The 17,813-nt window shown below is 60.3% G+C and overlaps 1 protein-coding gene across 1 annotated transcript in view; it reads left to right on the top strand.

Annotated features, from left to right (window-relative positions):
• Nucleotides 1-5,012: 5,012 nt before the first annotated feature.
• The window catches only part of CCDC85C (coiled-coil domain containing 85C), a 75,581-nt gene continuing 62,780 nt past the window's right edge, over nt 5,013-17,813 (top strand). Inside the window, exon 1 of the mRNA XM_052659973.1 lies at nt 5,013-5,814. Within this exon, the coding sequence (XP_052515933.1) occupies nt 5,013-5,814 (802 nt within the window). The remainder of the gene's footprint in view (nt 5,815-17,813) is intronic.

The following is a 17,813-nucleotide window of genomic DNA, read 5'->3' as shown; positions in this document are numbered from 1 at the left end:
CCTGTGAGCCTTGGTTTGCCCCTCTGTAAAACGGGGATTGAGGCTCTTAACTGAGGACTGCATTGAGGACTCGGTGAGACAATCCCTGTGAAGCCTTGCCCAGGGCTGGGTAGATACATAGCAAGTGCTCTGCAAACACTGCCCTTTATTGATAACAATTCCAGTTGCTTTTCCATGGGCCCTGATTTCACTGTGGCCTCTCAGCTGTGCATGGTGACTTCCCCCATTCAGGAGTGCAGGGTGGGGTGCAGAGAAGAAACCCCAGAGCCCAGCCCGGGACCTGTCAGCTGCCATTGCCTCGCTGACCTGCAGAAATCCTCAGCTACCACACAAACCTCCATTGGCCACACCAGAGTCCTTGGACATCCACCACCCTCTGAATACTGCCCATAAGTTTGCACTCAGTGTTCTGAGCTTTGTGGAGACAAACAACACAGCCAATAGGAATCCATGTTAAATCCTCCAAAGCGTTAATGACGTTGTCATTCTGACCGTCACGTGAGGGCTGGTTTAGGACCCCTGGCACCCACTGGGTGCGTGGTAAGAGGTGATGGTTATTATTATTGCTGCTGCTGCTCTTAGCCGTCAGAGCCCCAGGAAGGGGGCCACACTTCCCCTGGAACTGCTGTTCTCTGCCTCTTTCTACCCCTCACCATTGCTCACCTCTGGGCCTTGGCTTTGCTGTTGCCTCCACCTGGATTATCTCAACCCTCTCCTTCCCCATCTACAATCTAATTAAACAAGATTCCCTTCTGGTGGGGGTGGGGGGGTCACCTCCTCCATGGCCTCAGGATCCTCCCACAATGATGTGCTCTGCTCCTCTCTTCTGTGGTACTTACCACACTGTCTGTATTTCCAATGCATATCTGATTGCACATATACATATGCATTTACGCATAAACACTCAACTAATTATTTTTGTGTGTTTAGGAAATCAGTGAATGAAAGTGACCTTAGGCAAGTCATTTCCCTGCTGGGGCTCAGTTTCTTCATCATCAAAATGTGGGACTCAGACTCAACTGATCACGCATTTACTCAGCAAACAGCCAAGAGTGGCTGCTGGGAGGCCTATGCTCAGGGCCCAGCCACAGAGGCATAAGAAACCCCTTTCCCTCCCAGTGTGGAGACAATCTATTTACCCCTAGTGTGCTCTTACCATTTTGCAGGTTCACAGACCCTGAGATCAGGAATCATTTTGTCTACTAAGTATTAGTGTACTGGCTGCCACCCAAGCTGGCTCTCAAAAACATTTGTGTGGCTTTAAATGGAGATTTAAAGCCCTGGAGATTGAGAAGAAAAAAATGGTTGAGGAGTGGTGGTGGTGCATCTTTATTTTTTTCCAAGACCCGTAGCTACTTGTACTGGCCATCTAGAGAATTATCAGGGGCTTCACTGGTGCCTCAGTTGGTAAAGGATTGACCTGCAATGCAGGGCACTGCCTGCAATGCAAGAGACCTGAGTTCGATCCCTGGGTCAGGAAGATCCCCTGGAGGAGGAAATGGCAACTTGCTCCAAGTATTACCTGGAAAAGCCCATGGACAAAGGAGCCTGGCAGGCTAGAGTACATGGGGCTGTCAGAGTTACTGTATTCGAGATCCATGGTTCAGTTTCATAGGTTTCATGACAAAGCAGATCTTGTTACGATCACATAGCTAAAAAGCCAAAGACACTTGACATTTCTGGGATCCTGGCTTGGGTATAGGGTCTGTTGGACCGTGAGTGTTCTAGAGGGGCTTGGCACTTGCTGGACCCTTAGGGAGGGGGCTCTGGCTTGGATGGTTCCCCGTGCTTCAGGACCCTGTTTCAAGTCCGGGCTGTCTCACCCTCCTGCTGTCAGTCTTGTTGTGCCCTGGCCTGTCCAGCCACAGTGGGAGAGCAAAGACCGTCCCTGAGACCACCTACCCAGTAGCCTCATCTCTAGCCCCTTGTATTTGCTGCATCAGAGGGACGTTAGGGACGCTCTTGTGAGTTTTGGCAAGGTGGACTCTGGGTCCCACACCCTGTAGTTGATGCAAGTAAACCCCACCTAGATGGAGGCTTCATTTTTCTCTTGGAAAGTTCAGCTGAAGCTGCCAGCCCTGGAGGATCAGAGGACTGAGATGCCACAGGAACAACCTGGGGCCATGCTCAAATTGAGGGGAGAGAGTTCCCACAAACAGTGCCAACCTCTGAGCGACTTCCCTAGTGCTCACCCTTCACTCTCCCAGGAGCATCTCTCTGTCCAGGCTTTGTTCTGGGGACAGCCTCCAGGGAGCTATTCATTCTGATTGACCTTTTAGGTAAGAAAGACCTTAGCCTTCTCAGGTGAGAGCTGGAACTCTCCTCCTCAAACTCAAACTTAGATGCCCTGGGCTGGGTCCTCGAAGCACAGTGCCCCGGTGGGGAGGGTGACACCCCCCTACCACCCGCAGGACCCAGGGACTGGTTTACCTGCCTGGGGGACCCTTGGCTACCCTGGGGTTTGACCCTCAAAGCTATGCTCCGCTCCCCTCCCTGCCCCAGCTCATCCTTTCCTCACTGCTGCTAAGTCACTTCAGTTGTGTTCGACTCTGTGGGACCCCATAGACGGCAGCCCACCAGGCTCCCCCGTCCCTGGGATTCTCCAGGCAAGAATACTGGAGTGGGTTCCTTTCCTCACTACCCTTTCCTAAACATCTATCTATATGGAGAGAGGGGCGGAAGGGCGGGGAACGGAGTAGTGAATCCGTACTGTCCTGCGACCCCACACCCCCACCTCTTTTCCACATATGGGCCAGAAAAAGAAAAGAAAGTTTTAGTCAATCAGTCCTGTCCGACTCTGTGCGGCCCCATGGACTCTAGCCCACGCAGGCTCCCCTTTCTGGGGGATTTCCCAGGCAAGAATATTGGAGTGGGTTTGCCATTTCCTTCTCCAGGGGTCTTCCTGACCCAGGGATCAAACCCAGGTCTCCTACACTATAGGCAGGTTCTTTACTGTCTGAGCCATCAGAGGGAAGCTCTTAAAAGGCAAATCGGGTCCTGTTGTGTCCTGCTAATTCTCCCCACGGCTTTCCCAGCTGCCTTAGAATCACGGATGATCTGGCCTCTCTGACCTCATCTCTCACACCTCTTCCTTGAATAGGCCACTAAAAGCCAACCCTAGGGCCTCTGCACTAGCTGTTCCCTTTACCTGGAGTGCCCTCCCCCTTATCTTTGTCCTCCGTCACCCAGACAGCAGCTTAGACCGCACCTCCTCAGAGGTCCTTCCTGACCACGGGATCTAAAGTAACTGATAATCACTTTCTGCGACAGCAGCTGGTCTTAATCCCCTGCACAGCACTTATTACAGCCTCACAGTTCTCCAGTTTGTTGATTTTCTTCTCGCCCTTCCTCCCCGCAGAGTGCAAATTCCCCCCAGCGGGCAGTGGCCGCCGGTCCCCTAGAAAAATCCCCCAGTGGTCCAGAAGAAGCCTGGCTTAGAGGAGGCGCTGTACACGATTGCCCAATGAATGGCTGGGTCGCTGTAAGCCGGGACAGCCGCTGCCGCGCGAGCGCGCGCCGGGCCGTGGCGCTCTCTGTCGAGGGCGCGGGTTTTATCTCCAAGCGGGTCCCGGGGGGAGGGACGCCCCCCTCCGCCCGCCTGGCAGCAGACTCGCGGTAAATGCACTTAAGGGACGCGAGGATAACGAGATGGATTCGCACAAGCCGGTGGGGGGAGACCCGGGTGCCAGGCGAGGTGGCCGGGGTGGGGGGAGGGTTTGTTTTCTTTTTGCCGCGGAATCGGCGCCCCCGCCCCGAGTTAAGACCCCAGTGAAAGACCTTCCCCTCCCCAGTGGTCTCCACGTCGCGAGTCACAGATTCCCTCCCGCATTCCGGGACGAGCGGTCGGGTTGGCGGGGGAACGGTGCCCTCAGCCTCTCGGGGCAGGGAGGAGGGTACGGGACCCCGATCCGGGACGGCGGCTGGGGCCCCCTGGCCCTCCTGGGGCACAGACGCCGGCGCCGCAGTCCCCGGCTGGAGTGGAAAATGCTGCAACCTCGGCGCGCTCCGGGCTGGGGACCACGGTGGAGACCGGGGTGGAGGAGGAGCCGGGGGCCGGGAAGCGGACAAAGAGCAGCTCTCCGCCGGGGAGAGCGACCCCCCGGGCCTGAGTCCTATTGTCCGCCGTATCTCAGACTAAGCTGGACTCTGGTGCCCTCGGCAGGGAGAAGGGGAGCTGTCCTTCCGACCGTGGGTATTTGTGTATTCGGGGCGGGGGACGGCGGGCGGGGCGCGCGGGCCCAGGAAGGGGCTGGGCGCCCTTTTCCACGCGTCTCCTTTAAGGGAAGCCCTGCCCTACCTTTCCCACCGTCCTCCCCCCTCCCCGCAGTCGTACCTGCATTTTAAAAGCGCCCTGTAGCCCTGGGATTGGCGGAGGCCGCGTCCTCCGGCCGCAGAAACTTGAACCGCGGAGGGGGGGCGGTGGGCAGCCCGGAGGGTGGATTGTACCATCTCTCGCGGCGTCCCCCGAATGCGCCCCGCCCCCCACACACCCCCGGGAAGGCCCAATCGGACGGGCGCGGGGGTGGGACCACGGCTCGAGCGCGCCTCTGGCTGGGCGCCGGACGGGCGGGCGCACAGCGCGGGGGAGACGAGGGGACCCGCCGCGCCTCGGCCCGCCCGCCCGCTCGCTCCCCCCGGAGGCGGGGCCAGGGCCGCGTGAGCCCCGCCCCTGAGTAGGCGGGGCGGCTGGGGCTCCCGAGCTGGGCCGGGGGCGGGCCTCCGCCTGCTTAGCCGGAGCCGGGAGAGAGCCCGGCACCGCGACCGCCGACGCAGCAGCGCTCCCAGCTCGCCGAGTCTCGAGACGCACCGATTCCCCGGGGCGGCCCGGGCGGCGGGCAGGCGCTGCGTGAGGACGCGCGAGGCAGCGCGGGGCGGGCCGCACGCGCCCCCCGGCCGCCTCCACCACCCCCACCCCACTCTGCCGCCCGCGCGCGGACCGGCCCAGCGCAGCCCCGGCACGGGGAGCGCCGGCCGGGCGAGGGCGCGGGCGATGCCGCGGTGACGGCCCCGCCATGGCGAAGCCCCCGGCGGCAGCGGCAGCGGCGGCGGCGTCGGAGGAGCTGAGCCAGGTGCCGGACGAGGAGCTGCTGCGCTGGAGCAAGGAGGAGCTGGCGCGGAGACTGCGGCGCGCGGAGGGCGAGAAGGTGGGCCTCATGCTGGAGCACGGCGGCCTGATGCGCGACGTGAACCGGAGGCTGCAGCAGCACTTGCTGGAGATCCGCGGCCTCAAGGACGTGAACCAGCGGCTGCAGGACGACAACCAGGAGCTGCGCGAGCTGTGCTGCTTCCTCGACGACGACCGGCAGAAGGGGCGCAAGCTGGCGCGCGAGTGGCAGCGCTTCGGGCGCCACGCGGCCGGCGCCGTGTGGCACGAGGTGGCCCGCTCGCAGCAGAAGCTGCGCGAGCTCGAGGCGCGCCAGGAGGCCCTGCTGCGCGAGAACCTGGAGCTCAAGGAACTGGTGCTGCTGCTGGACGAGGAGCGCGCGGCGCTGGCGGGGGGCGCGGGCGGCGCGGGCGGCGGCGGCGGCGGCGGCGCCGGCTCCCGCAGCTCCATCGACAGCCAGGCCAGCCTGAGCGGGCCGCTGCCCGGCGGCGCGGCGGGCGCGGGTACCCGGGACGTGGGCGACGGCAGCAGCACGTCGAGCGCGGGCAGCGGTGGCAGCCCCGACCATCACCACCACGTCCCGCCGCCGCTGCTGCCTCCCGGGCCGCCCAAGGCCCCCGACGGCAAGGCGGTCGCCACGCGCCGGTCCCTGGACGACCTTTCGGCGCCGCCGCCGCCGCACCACCGAAGCATCCCCAACGGCCTGCACGGTAAGGACGGCGTCCGCCGGGCAGGGCGCGTGTTGGGCCCAGAGACCTTTCCCCCGCGGGCGGCCGCCACTCCGGACCCCTCCTCCGGCTGGCGTCGGGGAGATCGCCATCCCGCCCGTGGTGGGGCTTTTTTTTTTTTTTTTTTTTTGGTGCTGAGTTTTCCAGTTAAGCGATGGAGGCGTGTCCCTGCCACGCTGAATCCGCAGCCGGTCCGGGACCCCCAGACTCCTCAGAAGTTTCTCCAATCTGGGACCGTAGGGCTGGCTGGAGGTGCCGCAGTTCTGCCTGGAAATCCTGGCCCGGGACCAGGAAGTTTTTAATGATGGGGGAAAAAAAGTGATAGGCCCTTTGAGCGAAAGTGAAAATTTCCCTCTTCTTGGAACAACAGGCAGCCCCCAAGCAACGATCACCCGTGTGCCGGGGCGGAGCTGGCATTCCACCTGGGCTTCTCCCTGCTGTCTGCCCCAGGGAAGGGTCACAGACAGCTGGGCCCAGAGTACTGGGGTCGGAGAACCTTCCTAGTTTGCTATTACTCCTGCCTTTCTCAGCGCTCCCCGCCTCCCCGCCCTCCCCCCCCCCCCCCCCGCCCCAACCTACCCCCCGGGGGGATTTTTCTCGACCGAGGCGCTTAAGATTTCCTAGAGGAATATAGGCTTGGACTGGATCCTGGCATTCTATCTCCTCGGGCCTCAGTTTCCTTATCTGTAGAATGGAGCCGGTAATCCCTACCTCCCGGATTTGAGGCAGAGATAAAAGCCTCTGAAGGGGTCTGTAAACTGCTGCTCACTTTCCGGGAAGTGCCCAGGTTGGCAGCAGCGGCTGGGGTGTGGGTGGGAGGACCTTTGGCCTCGGGAAAGCCCAGCTACTGTATTCCAGCCCATGTGACTGTTGGGCCCCCGGACAGAGGGCTCTGTCTGAGTGGGGAAGCCTGTTGCCCTCCTCATCCCCAGCCCTCTGATCAGTGGCTGTCCCTCCTGCCTCTCTCCTCTCCCCCCTCTCCTCTCCCCCCTCCCTGTCTTTCCACATTTTTGGTGGCTTGGCTCCTGCTTCTGGTGGCTCTTCCTGCTGCCTGAACTATTTGCCTGAAGGTGGAGATTAAACAGCCCTTTCTGGTTCTCTTTGAAGGCTTTCCTAGTTCAGAGAAAATGTATCTAGGCCTTAAATGACTGTTCTTCCCCTGAGTGACAGCCTGGGAGCCGGGTGGGGACGGGCTGCGCTCTCTTTGCTTTGGTGGCCAAGTGGCCTCTGCAGGTGCCTTGGGGTGGGGGCTGGGGTGGGAAGTGGCCCCTGGGGAGGTGGGGCACTAGCCCGTTGCAGTTTTTATTTACCTTCCTAGCCTGTGAGTTGGGGCAGGGCTAGGTGTAGAGGCGTGTTTTGTTACTGATTAGCAATCTAAGGCTACAACTTGGGTTTCTCTCCAGTGACTTTGTATCCACCCCACCTTCCACCAGCAAGCTCCTTAAGGCCAGCGGGAGTAGCTCAGAGTTAGGTGGTTCGCACTGTTTGGGGAATGAGGAGTCCCAGTCTCAGCCTCTCTGGTCTTGTTTTCTGGGGCGGCGCTTGGGAGGGTCAGAGTTCTGGGCCTCGGTTTCCCCAAGTGCGGTAGGAAGTGGAGGACTGCGGCAGTCTGTGGCTAGGAAGCGAAATGTTGCTGGTTTTCAGCTGCGTCATCAGTGACACTTGGCTAGGGTGTTTCTCTGCAGGGCACTCCAGTGTCAGGGCATTTTGGCGGAGAAGCTCTGGCCTATTTTGGACGAGGAGATGCAGACCCTGTCTTCGGTTGCTGCTGCTGTCAGCAGAGCAGGTGTGAAGGACTGGATCCCACCTGTGGTTTCCCAGCCCACTGAGGGGCAGGGTGGGTTGGAGCTGTAGGTTTTCCTGTAGAATCCACGCTCCCGCAAGACCCGTACACACAGGGAACAGGACTGCCACAGATTCTGGGATGACACAGCTTTGGGTCGGGGTAAAATAAGCACTCAGCGTTATGATCACAAATTTCACTCATCAGTGGGATTGTTGTCAATTTAGTTTTGTCTCAAAGTTGAGCGTAGCCTTGAGATGTTCTCTCAACAGTATGAGTGGGATGTCTGGAAATAAGGAAAGGCCCTTCTCTTCAAAGCCACTCTTCTGCCTTTGGACCTGTAGTTTTGGGTGGAGAGCAAGCTGGAGATGAGGCAGATAACAGGCCCCAGTCTGGGTGGTGGTGAAAGTGGAATCAGATAACAGACTGGTGCCTCAGATCCTTTGCCCTCTCAGCTTATCCTCACAGGAACCCTGCGAGGCAGTATTACCCCCATTTTACAGTCAAGCAAGTAGAGGCTCAGAGACGTTCTGAGCAATTCCTGGGAAGGCAACTGAGATTGCAGTGTCAGTTGTCAGTTGCCTGGGTAGTGCTCTGGGGGTCGTGTACTGCTCAGGCCCCCGGGTTGGCTCACATCTCCAGCCTGTGGTCATTTTGACTGATACTATTCATCAACAGACACTGCTGACTCCCCGTTCTCGATTCCGGCTCACGTTTGCCCTGCTTCTCCTGTCCCAGCAAATGTCACTTCCTTATCGGTGACCCCTGAGCAGATGGTTGATAACCCCCCGTGCCCGGAGGGCTCAGACAATCTCCTGTTTGAATCTTTTCCCTCTTCCCTCCGGCCAGGGACTTCACTTTCTCGAGCCTCTCTCTGCTCCCCTTCTGTAGAGGGGGGTCCTCCTCTATCCCTTCAGGCAGTGTGCCTCCACAGTTGGCAGGACCTTGTCATGGATGTTTCTCCAAAGGATCCTCATGAGAAAGAGAGAGACCCGTTGAGGGTTTGCCAAATAGACATCGGCCGTTCTCTTTGAAACTCTGTCTGCTGTTAAGACAGATAGCTCTCCCGATGTTTGCAGCTGAGCTGGTGTCTGGTTGCACCTCCTGGAGCGCAGTGACCCTGTAGTCCTGTCTGAAAGCTGCAGGGTACCTGCAGCCCTGCTGGCGCCCTCGGGGCGCTAAGAAGCTGTGGTGGGTGGCGGCCCATCTGTATTCCAGGTCCTCCCAGGCTGGACCTGGGCCTGACCGGCCTGTGAATAGGAATTCAAATAGGCCTTTTTCTTGGTCTTTTTTTTTTCTGATAGAGGTCTGGGCTGAGCTGATTAGTCTGGACTGGGATGCTCTTTGCTTTAATTTAGTAGGGGGCGGGGGCAGACTGGGACAGGCAAACCCCAAACATCAGATAGTCAGGTTTGCATTTTGAACTAATGCAGTTTTCGAACAAGTTATTTTCAACAGTTCTCCCATTCCCCTTCCTGTCGTGTGTGTCCCGCCTCCTTTCTTCCTCCCGCCATGCACCGAGTGCCCATTCACCTCCATCCCAGTCCTCCCATCACATCCCATGGCCCACCCCCCTTCCGCTAACCCCAGGAACGAGGGCCTCCAGCAGCCCTTTGTACAGGCCCCGTTTATACCTTTAAAAGTTTGCGTGGAGAGTTCGAGCTTCTCAAAATAAGATGTGCTTGCTCTCCTGCTTGTTGGTTTTGTTGGTTTAAAGGGAGGATAGAGTGAGGGTGGTCTGGGTCTTAGACGGAGCCTCTGGCCTTGAATAGGTCTTTATGAGGGGATCCCAGCTCAGCAGCCCTGGGGCACGACTCGAATGGGCAGCTTTTCCTAAACCTGGCCAGGCCTGGGGGCAGAGGTCAGTGAAGACAAGGAGGCGGGGTTGAATAAGCCTTTCCCTTTCCCTCCCCATCCTAACCCCACCCCCCGTCACTGGCCTTGGGGTACCGTGCCCCCAGGGCCAGGAGCTCACTGGCTGGTAGCCCAGGGCAGGTGCCCTGCGCCTCACAGTTTATACCTACCACAGAGCATCCCAGTCCCGACTCCGTTGTGTTCAGAGCTCCCAAGTGGTTCCATATGCAGATGGAGAAACTGAGGTCTGGAAAGGTGTGGTGACTAGCTCCCAGTCCTGTGGGCTGTCGGGCAGAGAGGGGTGGCTGGATCAGTCCAGGGGATCTGTCAGCCTTGGGTGTCAGAGCCTGGGCCTACTGCCCCTCTGGGCTAGGATGGTCTGAGACACACCCCCCCCACCTCCCACCCCAGGAGGCCCCACCAGCAGTGGAAGGCTACTCGGAGCTTAATCCTGGGCAGGGCCCCTGTGACCTGTAGATGGACCCAGGCAGGGTGGGGCCTGTGTAGCTAAGGTGTGGCTCCCCTTCTCCGGCCAGACCCAGAGCCTCAGTCTTGCTGTCCTGTTTTCCTGGCCTGAAGTTCACAGCTCCAGAGGTCTGTGGATGGGAAAGTGCCAGCTTCCATGCATCCAGGTCCCTCCTTTTGTTTTCATTCCCTGGCTTCCCTGCCAGACAGCTTCCGTCCGCTGCCGCAGCCCCATCAGGCCCCTCACTGAGGGCCTGGCCTCTGAGTTCCTAGGACACAGCCTGGGTTTTGTGCTGCCCCTGCTGCGGCACGATTAGCCCAGAAGCCCTCGCTGCTCACGGTCTGTGTTTCGCACCTGCGGGGGGTTTCCTACGCTCTGCTTGTCCTCCTCATTGGCACAAAGCATCAGAGGCCTGGACTCTGCTTGAGCTCTGGGACCTCTGTTTCCTCATCCGCAAAGTGGGAAGCCGTGACCTGCCTTCTGGTTGGGGAAGGAGGGAGCGTAGGTAGCGAGCAGCGTGTAAGAGGAGGCAGCTTACTGCACTTGGAAGCCTCGATTTCCTCATCTGTGCCCCGAGAACTGAGCCTCAAAGGATGGGCTCAGGGACTCTCTACTGTCACTTGGATTCCTGCAGACTTGCCTCCTCGGGGTGGGGCTGCGGGACCCCCATCACATGCTCCTGTCGCAGCCACAGGAGTCCTTGTCCAGTTGAATGGAAAGGGGTGGCATTCCAGCAGCAGAAGCAGGGCTGCAGGTGGATCTGGACCAGGGGTGCCGAGAGCCCAGGGCCTGCAAGGTGCTCTCACAACCTGCGGGGAGGCAGGGGGCCTGGAAGCCTCTTGGGAACAGCAAGAGCCAGCATGTTGAGCCAGGAGATGAAGGGCTTTGGAGTTGGTGAGCTGCCACTAGACGGGCTGTCAGCCCAGGGGGGTTAGTGCTCTGTGCAGACCCCCAAAGTTCCAGCAATTCGGACTTCAGCTCCTGCAAACAAGCGTGGTCCAGGGAGACCTGGTTGCCTCTGGAGGTGGGGAGCTCCCCATCAGGAGAGGCATGCAAGTCCAGGGCATTCCCGAACCCACTGCAGTGAAGCACTCAAGACATCTGGGCAGCTGGTTGTGCGAGTCCAGAACAGAGCAGAGAATAGTCGGGAGGCGGGTGGGTGGGGCAGGTTGTTGAGAGAATTCGCCCTTCCAGCAGGAAGGAAAACAAGAGCAGACGTTTGAGCGGTTACTCAGTCTGAGAGTGCCACGCGCGGTGATTCATGTAGCTGGGCTTGGGGAGTGGCAGCTTGGGAGCGTCCATCTGGAGTCCGTCGTGTTGTGGGCTGGGTTGGGGGCCTCCGGGGTGGTTGTCACGGGGACTGTGGTCACAGGAGAGAACCTTCTCTGCAGGTCCTCAGACCAGGCGTGTCTGCCCCAAAGCCCTGCCTGCCTCCTTGTGACTCCTGACGTCTGGGGTCAGGGGCTCCACCCTGAGCTACTGGGGTGCTCAGGCAGAGCGGCACCTGTGGCGACACGCCCTCTCTCTCTGCAGACTCACTGTGCCTGCCCACGGAATACTTAGGCCCACGGTGGCTTTGCCCATGCCTACAACCTGGGTGCCGGGCAGGGCGTGGTGGGGGGGGAGGGTGGTCCCTGCAGGGAGTGCCCTGGGATTTCAGAGCTGGGAAGGAGGCAGCACTTATCTCCCTGGAGCGAGGTAATGACGGGACCCCAGTGGCTTCCCTGAAGCCTGGCGACAGAGGAACAAGTTGGTCTGCGAAATGGACCTGAGGCTCTTTTGATCGTGAACAGGCAGGAATGGGCCCCACACCCTCAGCTTCCAGGCACTGAAGCTGGTCACTGTCATCTGTTCCCTCTTGCTGTCCTCTGCTGCCGCAGGCAGGCAGGGGCAAGAGGGTGGAGGGCAGGTCTGGAGCTGAGTCAGTTCCCTGGTGCTGGATGCCTGCCTCTTCTTGAGCAACTCACTGTTGGTCTCCACTGGCCAGGGAGCAGAGCAGAAAGATCAGGAGTTGTATTGATTCGTTGGTAAATGTTCTTGGGATCACCCTGTGTATGATGTTTAAGCAGAGGTGTGGAGCATCATTTAACCAGAGCAGAGGCCAGGGGCCCTGGGGAGTAGGTGAGGGTCTGTTTCCCTTTCCTCCTTCCTGCTTCCCCATTGGCCAGAGGCCCTGGTCATTTGTTATTTCCTGAAGTCGAACGTGGGCTTTCCCCTCCTCTGTTGCAATGCGGGGTTGCGTCTTAGAATCAGCGTGTGTGTTTACTGCAGGGTCTTCCCCTCCCTCGCTCTGGAAAATCGGGCATCTGTGACTGATGGTATCTTAGAGAGGAGGAAATGCCATGCCTGGGAAAGCCGGAAACCTGGGAGCAAACTGCCTGGAGCCCTAGGGGCTCTGGAGGAGACTGGGAAGGGAAGGGGACCTGCCCCAGGCCTGGCCACACCAGTGCTGAGACGCACCCGGGCGGGGGTGGGGTGGGGTGGTAGGGGTCCCCGTTTCTGCTGAGGAAGGGGCTCAGGGCAGAGAGGCAAGTCACATCAGGTCACGTGGGGGTGGGGAGGGGGCCGTCCATGGGAAGCTGCAGCCTGTACCCCCACCACCGCCATGTGACTTCATCATGCCCTCTTCGCTGCTCTCAGAAGTGCCCTGGTTTGGCTCTCAGCCTCTTCGGGGGTGCCCGGAGCTCAGTGGAGGTGGGTGGCTGGAGCTGGGAGCTGAGACGGAGCAGGTCCGTGCAAGCAGAGGAGAGCAGGGGAGAGGCCAGGCGTGGAGGGAGGAACAGCTGGAGCACTGGCACATCTGGCTTGGAGGGGTGGTGCTGACTGTGCGATGCTGGGGCAGGTGGTGCTGCCCTCACCGCGTCCCTGGGCTGGGCTCTTCCAGCTGTGAGCAGTTCCAGCCGTGACCTTCTTGGAGAGTTTTTCTGCAGTCAGCTGTCCTGGGTGTACTCAGAGACTGCCACTTTCCATAGTCCGTTTGCTCCCTTCCCGTTGCACTCTGCTGAACACACACACGGGGGCCCCCACCAGCTGATACAGTCCCCAAGTCTGGGGCGGCTTCAGGGGCATGATTGTGCCCCCTCCCACCCCCCGGGTCAGGGGTCTTTGTGTGGATTGAACAACGCAGAACCAACGGCCTCAGCCCACTCGTGAACTGACCTCACGCAAGCCCCGTCTTCTCTCTGGGCCCTTGTTTTGCCCCTCTGTAAAATGGGAAGCTTGGGTGGGCCACACCCAGGGTGCCAGAGACCCTCGCATCCTCTGGCCCCCTGACTCAGCGTTCCTAGAACTGGCAGAGCCACGAGGAACGGGCCCACCTGCCCTGCCCATCTTGCCTCTGGCCGTCAACTTTGTGGTTAGATCTCTTGCAGGGACAGGTCTGGGTGGTGGCGGGGCTGTGGCTGCCGTGATGACAGGCAGGCACCGCTCTGTCCAGCACTGAGGCCAAAGCCAGTGGCTGGCCAGCTTGTCCTTGTGAGGGGCCGTGGTGAGGGCCCCGGTGGAATTACCTGCCCCTGCCATCTGATCGCCTTCTGCAGGCCTGGGTGCTGTTAGAGGAGAGCGCTGGGCTCTGGTCCCCTGGTGTGGGTTGCCTGGGACAAGACCATCTATTGTGGACGTACGCCATTTGCTGCCCTGTCTGTCCCCAAGCCCATAACCTTCCCCAGGGCAGGGTCCAGTCTTCCTGGCATGTGGTAAGCGCTCAGTAAATGGTGGGATGAGAAATGAGCAACCCAGAGGCGTTGGGTGAGTTCTCCCTCTGGTTTTAAACCCAACGGTGGTCCATCCGCTTTGGCCACCTGCCTTTTTTTTTTTTTCCATTTGTGCCATTTGGCGTCAAATGGCCTTCAACTACTTTAAAAAAATAAAAACTATATCACCTCCCCAACCCCCAGGGTGGTGACTTGTGCTTCCCACTGCCCCCCCACCCCGCCCCCCACCAGCTTCCCTGTTGCCTTTTAACAACTCCTTAGAAGTACATCTTTGCTTTTATCAGTGGTTCTCAACCTTGGCTGCATATTAGACATCACCTTTGGGAACTTGAAGAAATGCCAGTGCCTGGACCAGTTCTCAGAGATGGGCCCAATGGGTCGGGGGTGTTGGAGACACTCCCTGGGGGCTCTTCCCCGGTGGGAAGCTCTGGGGGACAAGCTGTGGGGTCTGTGGGCCACCTGAGCTGGCGGTGGCCTGTCTGCAGGTCTGCTGGCGGCAAGGACACCTCCCCACACTGGGGCATCACAGAGCCCGGCCTGCGGGCCTGGAGGCTGGTGTCGGCTCACGTTAGCCGTGAGCGTGAGACAGGCCTGTTTGGATGGTCGCTTGCCCGCATTTGCCGCCTGGATGCCCAGGGAGCTGGCTTTGGTCTGCCCGGAGGACAGTGGAAAGCTGGGTCTGAAGCTGGCCTTGCATTTGCTGAACACCCACCCCAGCCCTGGTCACGGGTCGGCCCGGTGGTCCCCCCACCGCCCCCCGGGAGCCAGAGCAGACTGCCAGGCATCAGGCTGTGAGGCACTGACTGCCTTTGTCATCCCCGTGGAGCTGGCAGTGGGTGGTGGGGGTGGGGGGAGGCTGGGCCGCCCGAGGGACTGGGGGCCTCCTTAGGGCTGCGGTCAAGGGGACAGAGGTGGGCAGGGCTGACAGCACCCAGACGGCAAGAGAGCCGACCCATTTCCAGAAATAACCCGTGCACTGTCAGGGAAGCATCTCTTTGTCTTCCCCGATCTGTCTTTCTGTCGGCTCTGGGCTGTAAGGCAAGAAGCAGGCGCGCTCTTGTCTTGGAATCAGAGGCTCCGGAGCCGCCTGCCAACCCCCCCCCCCCCCCCCCGCCACTGCCCCCCACAAGGGCCCGATTGTGTGGCGCCCCTGAATGGGCCTGCCCCGCCCCGAGCGCACCGGCTCCTGTCCTAATGAGCCCGCTCTGGGAGTGGCCCTTTGTGGCGGGTTCCGGCCATGCTGCCTGTGCCAGGGGCTCCCAGAAGACTCGATTCACATCTCCCGGAGCTCCAGGGGTGGACAATAGGAGCCTCCCGCCCTGTCCTTTTGCCTTTTTCTCTGTTTTCTGTATTTTTGGGGAATGCACACACACCCCACTTCTGTATGGGACAGAAAATCAAACCGCAGGTTTCTCTCTTTCTCTGCACCTTCCAGCCTAGGAGGGGCCAGGTTCCCAGCCCCTCCTGTGGGACCTCCCTCCACCAGTGTCCCCCTCCTCTTGTTTCTGGGTCTCTCCTGGCTCCTTTCCCCTGCAAACAGGCTCATGTTTCCCGGTCCAAAACAATAAACAAGATCTTCCCTCTTCTGTTCCCTGCCCCGCTCCCTCCTTCCGCTGCTCACTTCTCCCGGGAGCATCCGAGGCCCAGCCCACCTTCCCACCCACCGCTTCTTGGGCCCTGGCAGCCCTGGGTCCCAGGAAAGGCAGCTCCGGGTTGGCCCATTGGCTTCTCCTCATCCTGACCTCCCGGTGGTGTTTGATGCCCACCATGGGCTCGTTTGCTAGAACAAGGCTGTGGGCCGCTCAACCCCGACCTCCCTGGCTGCAGCGTTTGGGTGTCCAGCTGCCTCCCGCCTTTGCCGGGCAGCCTCCCTCCAGGAATGAGCCCCTGGACTTTCTCTACTTCTCTCTCCTGGCCTGGATGTCCAGCTGTCCAGTGTCCCGGTCAGCATCCCGCTGATGGTGCCTCCTGAGTCGGGACCCCTGTGTCTCACTGACACCCCTGTGCCCTCCTCCTGATGGGTGGTGACCCTGCCCCAGGGTTTCCTGGCTCTGGCCCTGAGCTGCCCACTAGCCACTGGAGGCTGCTTTGATCCGAGTTAATTCAGATTAAGTAACAAGAGCGGTTTGGTTTCTGAGCTGCACTCAGGCCCCTCGCAAGCGCTTCGCAGCTTGTTGTCAACTCAGGAAAGGAAGCTCTCCGTGGTTTCAGAGAGTTCTGTGGGCAGCGCCGATCTGGACAACGCCTGGCTGGGCCTTGCGCTTGCTCTTGTGCACAGAAGGAAGCAGGTGTCAGGGACTCCCCCTCCCTGCCAGGCTCCACGCACCTCCCCAAGGTCCGCCTGCCTCGCAGGTGCAGAGCAGGCCCTGAGGGCTTCTGTTGGCAGGAACCCCCTCTCCTGCCTCCTGCCCCCACGGGGATCCCGCTCTTCCCTCAAGGCCTAGGTCTGCCCTTCGAGGTGGCCGGCTGAGTGAGCAGCAGTCCGCATCCTCTCATCCCCTGGTGTCCGCAGGAGCCTCTCGCCGGGTGCCCTGCAGCCGTGGATGCTGCTCCTGCTGGTGGTCCATGGATCTGGGTAGGAAACCCAAACCAAAGAGGCCACAGGCAGGGCTCCCAGAGGCTGCGGAGGCCACCTCCTCAGAGCCCAGCCCCCTGCTCCCAGCCTCAAAATGAGACCAAGAAGCCTGCAGGATCAGAAAACAGAAACGGCGTTTGAAACGGCGGGGTTAGGTGAGGGGAGGGGTGCAGGGGAGGGGACCCAGGGCCTCCGCTGTCTCCTCCCCACCGGCCATGCCGGCAGCATCCTGGCCAGTCGCCAGCCCCCAGCAGGGTTCCCCTGCCGCCCTCCATGGCTGTGATGGGCAGCGGGCAGGCGTACCGTTTCAGGGTTAAATGAGCTGCTGGAGTCCAGCCGTGGGTCGTTATGCCAGCTGGTCTCCCTGGCAGATGAAGCCATTACGCACCACACCTGGGGTCCAGCCCTGGGCTCGGCCTCGCTGATTGTTGCCCCTCCTTGAAAGCCCAGTCTTGAGTTTTGGCAGGGGAGGGCAGAGGGACCAATGAGATCACAGCTGGATGGTGCCCCCCCGTGCCCCTTCCCCCTCCCCCTTTGAGGGCCTCCTGGGGTACTGGCTTGGCCTCAGGAAGATGAGCTAATATTCCAGCCTTCCCGACCTTGGGGGCCAGAAGGGTCCAAGGAGAGCCCCTTCCTAAGTCATCTTCTCATCTTCCTCTGGAAATGCAGCTGATGGTGGTGGAGTCCTTGGTGGGCGGGATCCTTGGTGTCAGCTCCCTGGGGGTCCACTGACCCCTTCTCCTGCCGCCGCTGCCCCTCCTCTCCCTGGTCTGCGGCCGTGGGTTTCCTGGGAGCCCTGCCCCGCCCCAGCCTGCAGCCCCCAGTCGTGGGAACCCCTCCTGGTGACCGGGGGTCACTCTTGAGTGTGGTCAGGAGGTCCGGTGGATGCTTCCTGCCCTCCCTCCGAGGTCCTGGCCCTGGAAGGTGGTCCTCACCCTCAAGGGTGATCCCTGCCCTTGGAGGGTGGTCCCCAGTGCGGTTTAATTTCATCTCACGCCTCTCCCTGCAGGGTCTTTAATCCCCGTCATCCCCCCAAGTTGAGACCTGGTTCCCGTGAGCACTGGCCTGCCTGTGGGCAATGTGATCTGCTCCCCAGTGTGTGTGGCTGGTGCTTGTGGGCAGTGCTGGATGAAAAGACCCCTTGTTTCTGGTGCAATTCAAACTCTCAAACTGGGCAGGAGAGTGGCCAGCGGGCCGCTGGGCTGGGGTGAGGGTGGGGTGGGGGTGGTGTGGGGAGGCCAGCCTGTCCTCCTGCTCTCCAAAATGGTGCCGCAGGTGGGATCCCTGGAGCTTCCTGGCCTGGGGCTTTAATTTTGGGGTTGTGATAGGAGGGAGACAGCCAGGGCCCCTCAGCCTCCTCGGGGCCCTCGGCGGGCCCTGCTGCTTCAAGGTCAGCTGTGCCCCGCCCTGTGCTGACCTTCGGTGGACACACGTGCAGTGGTCTCCTTAACCTGGGCATGACAGGCTTTGGGGAAACTTGGGTCTCCAACATGACTGCTCTCGTGCTGTTTCTAAGAGGTGGGGCGTGGTCGGGGCCCAGGAAAGACCCAAAAAGACCACATTGGGAGGGACAGTGAAATCCCTCCCTTA

The sequence above is a fragment of the Budorcas taxicolor genome, chromosome 21 (genome assembly GCF_023091745.1).
Source record: "Budorcas taxicolor isolate Tak-1 chromosome 21, Takin1.1, whole genome shotgun sequence".
Classification (NCBI taxonomy): Eukaryota; Metazoa; Chordata; class Mammalia; order Artiodactyla; family Bovidae; genus Budorcas; species Budorcas taxicolor.
The sequence above is the reverse complement of the archived record's forward strand: the minus strand, read 5'-3'. Positions and strand labels throughout refer to the sequence as shown.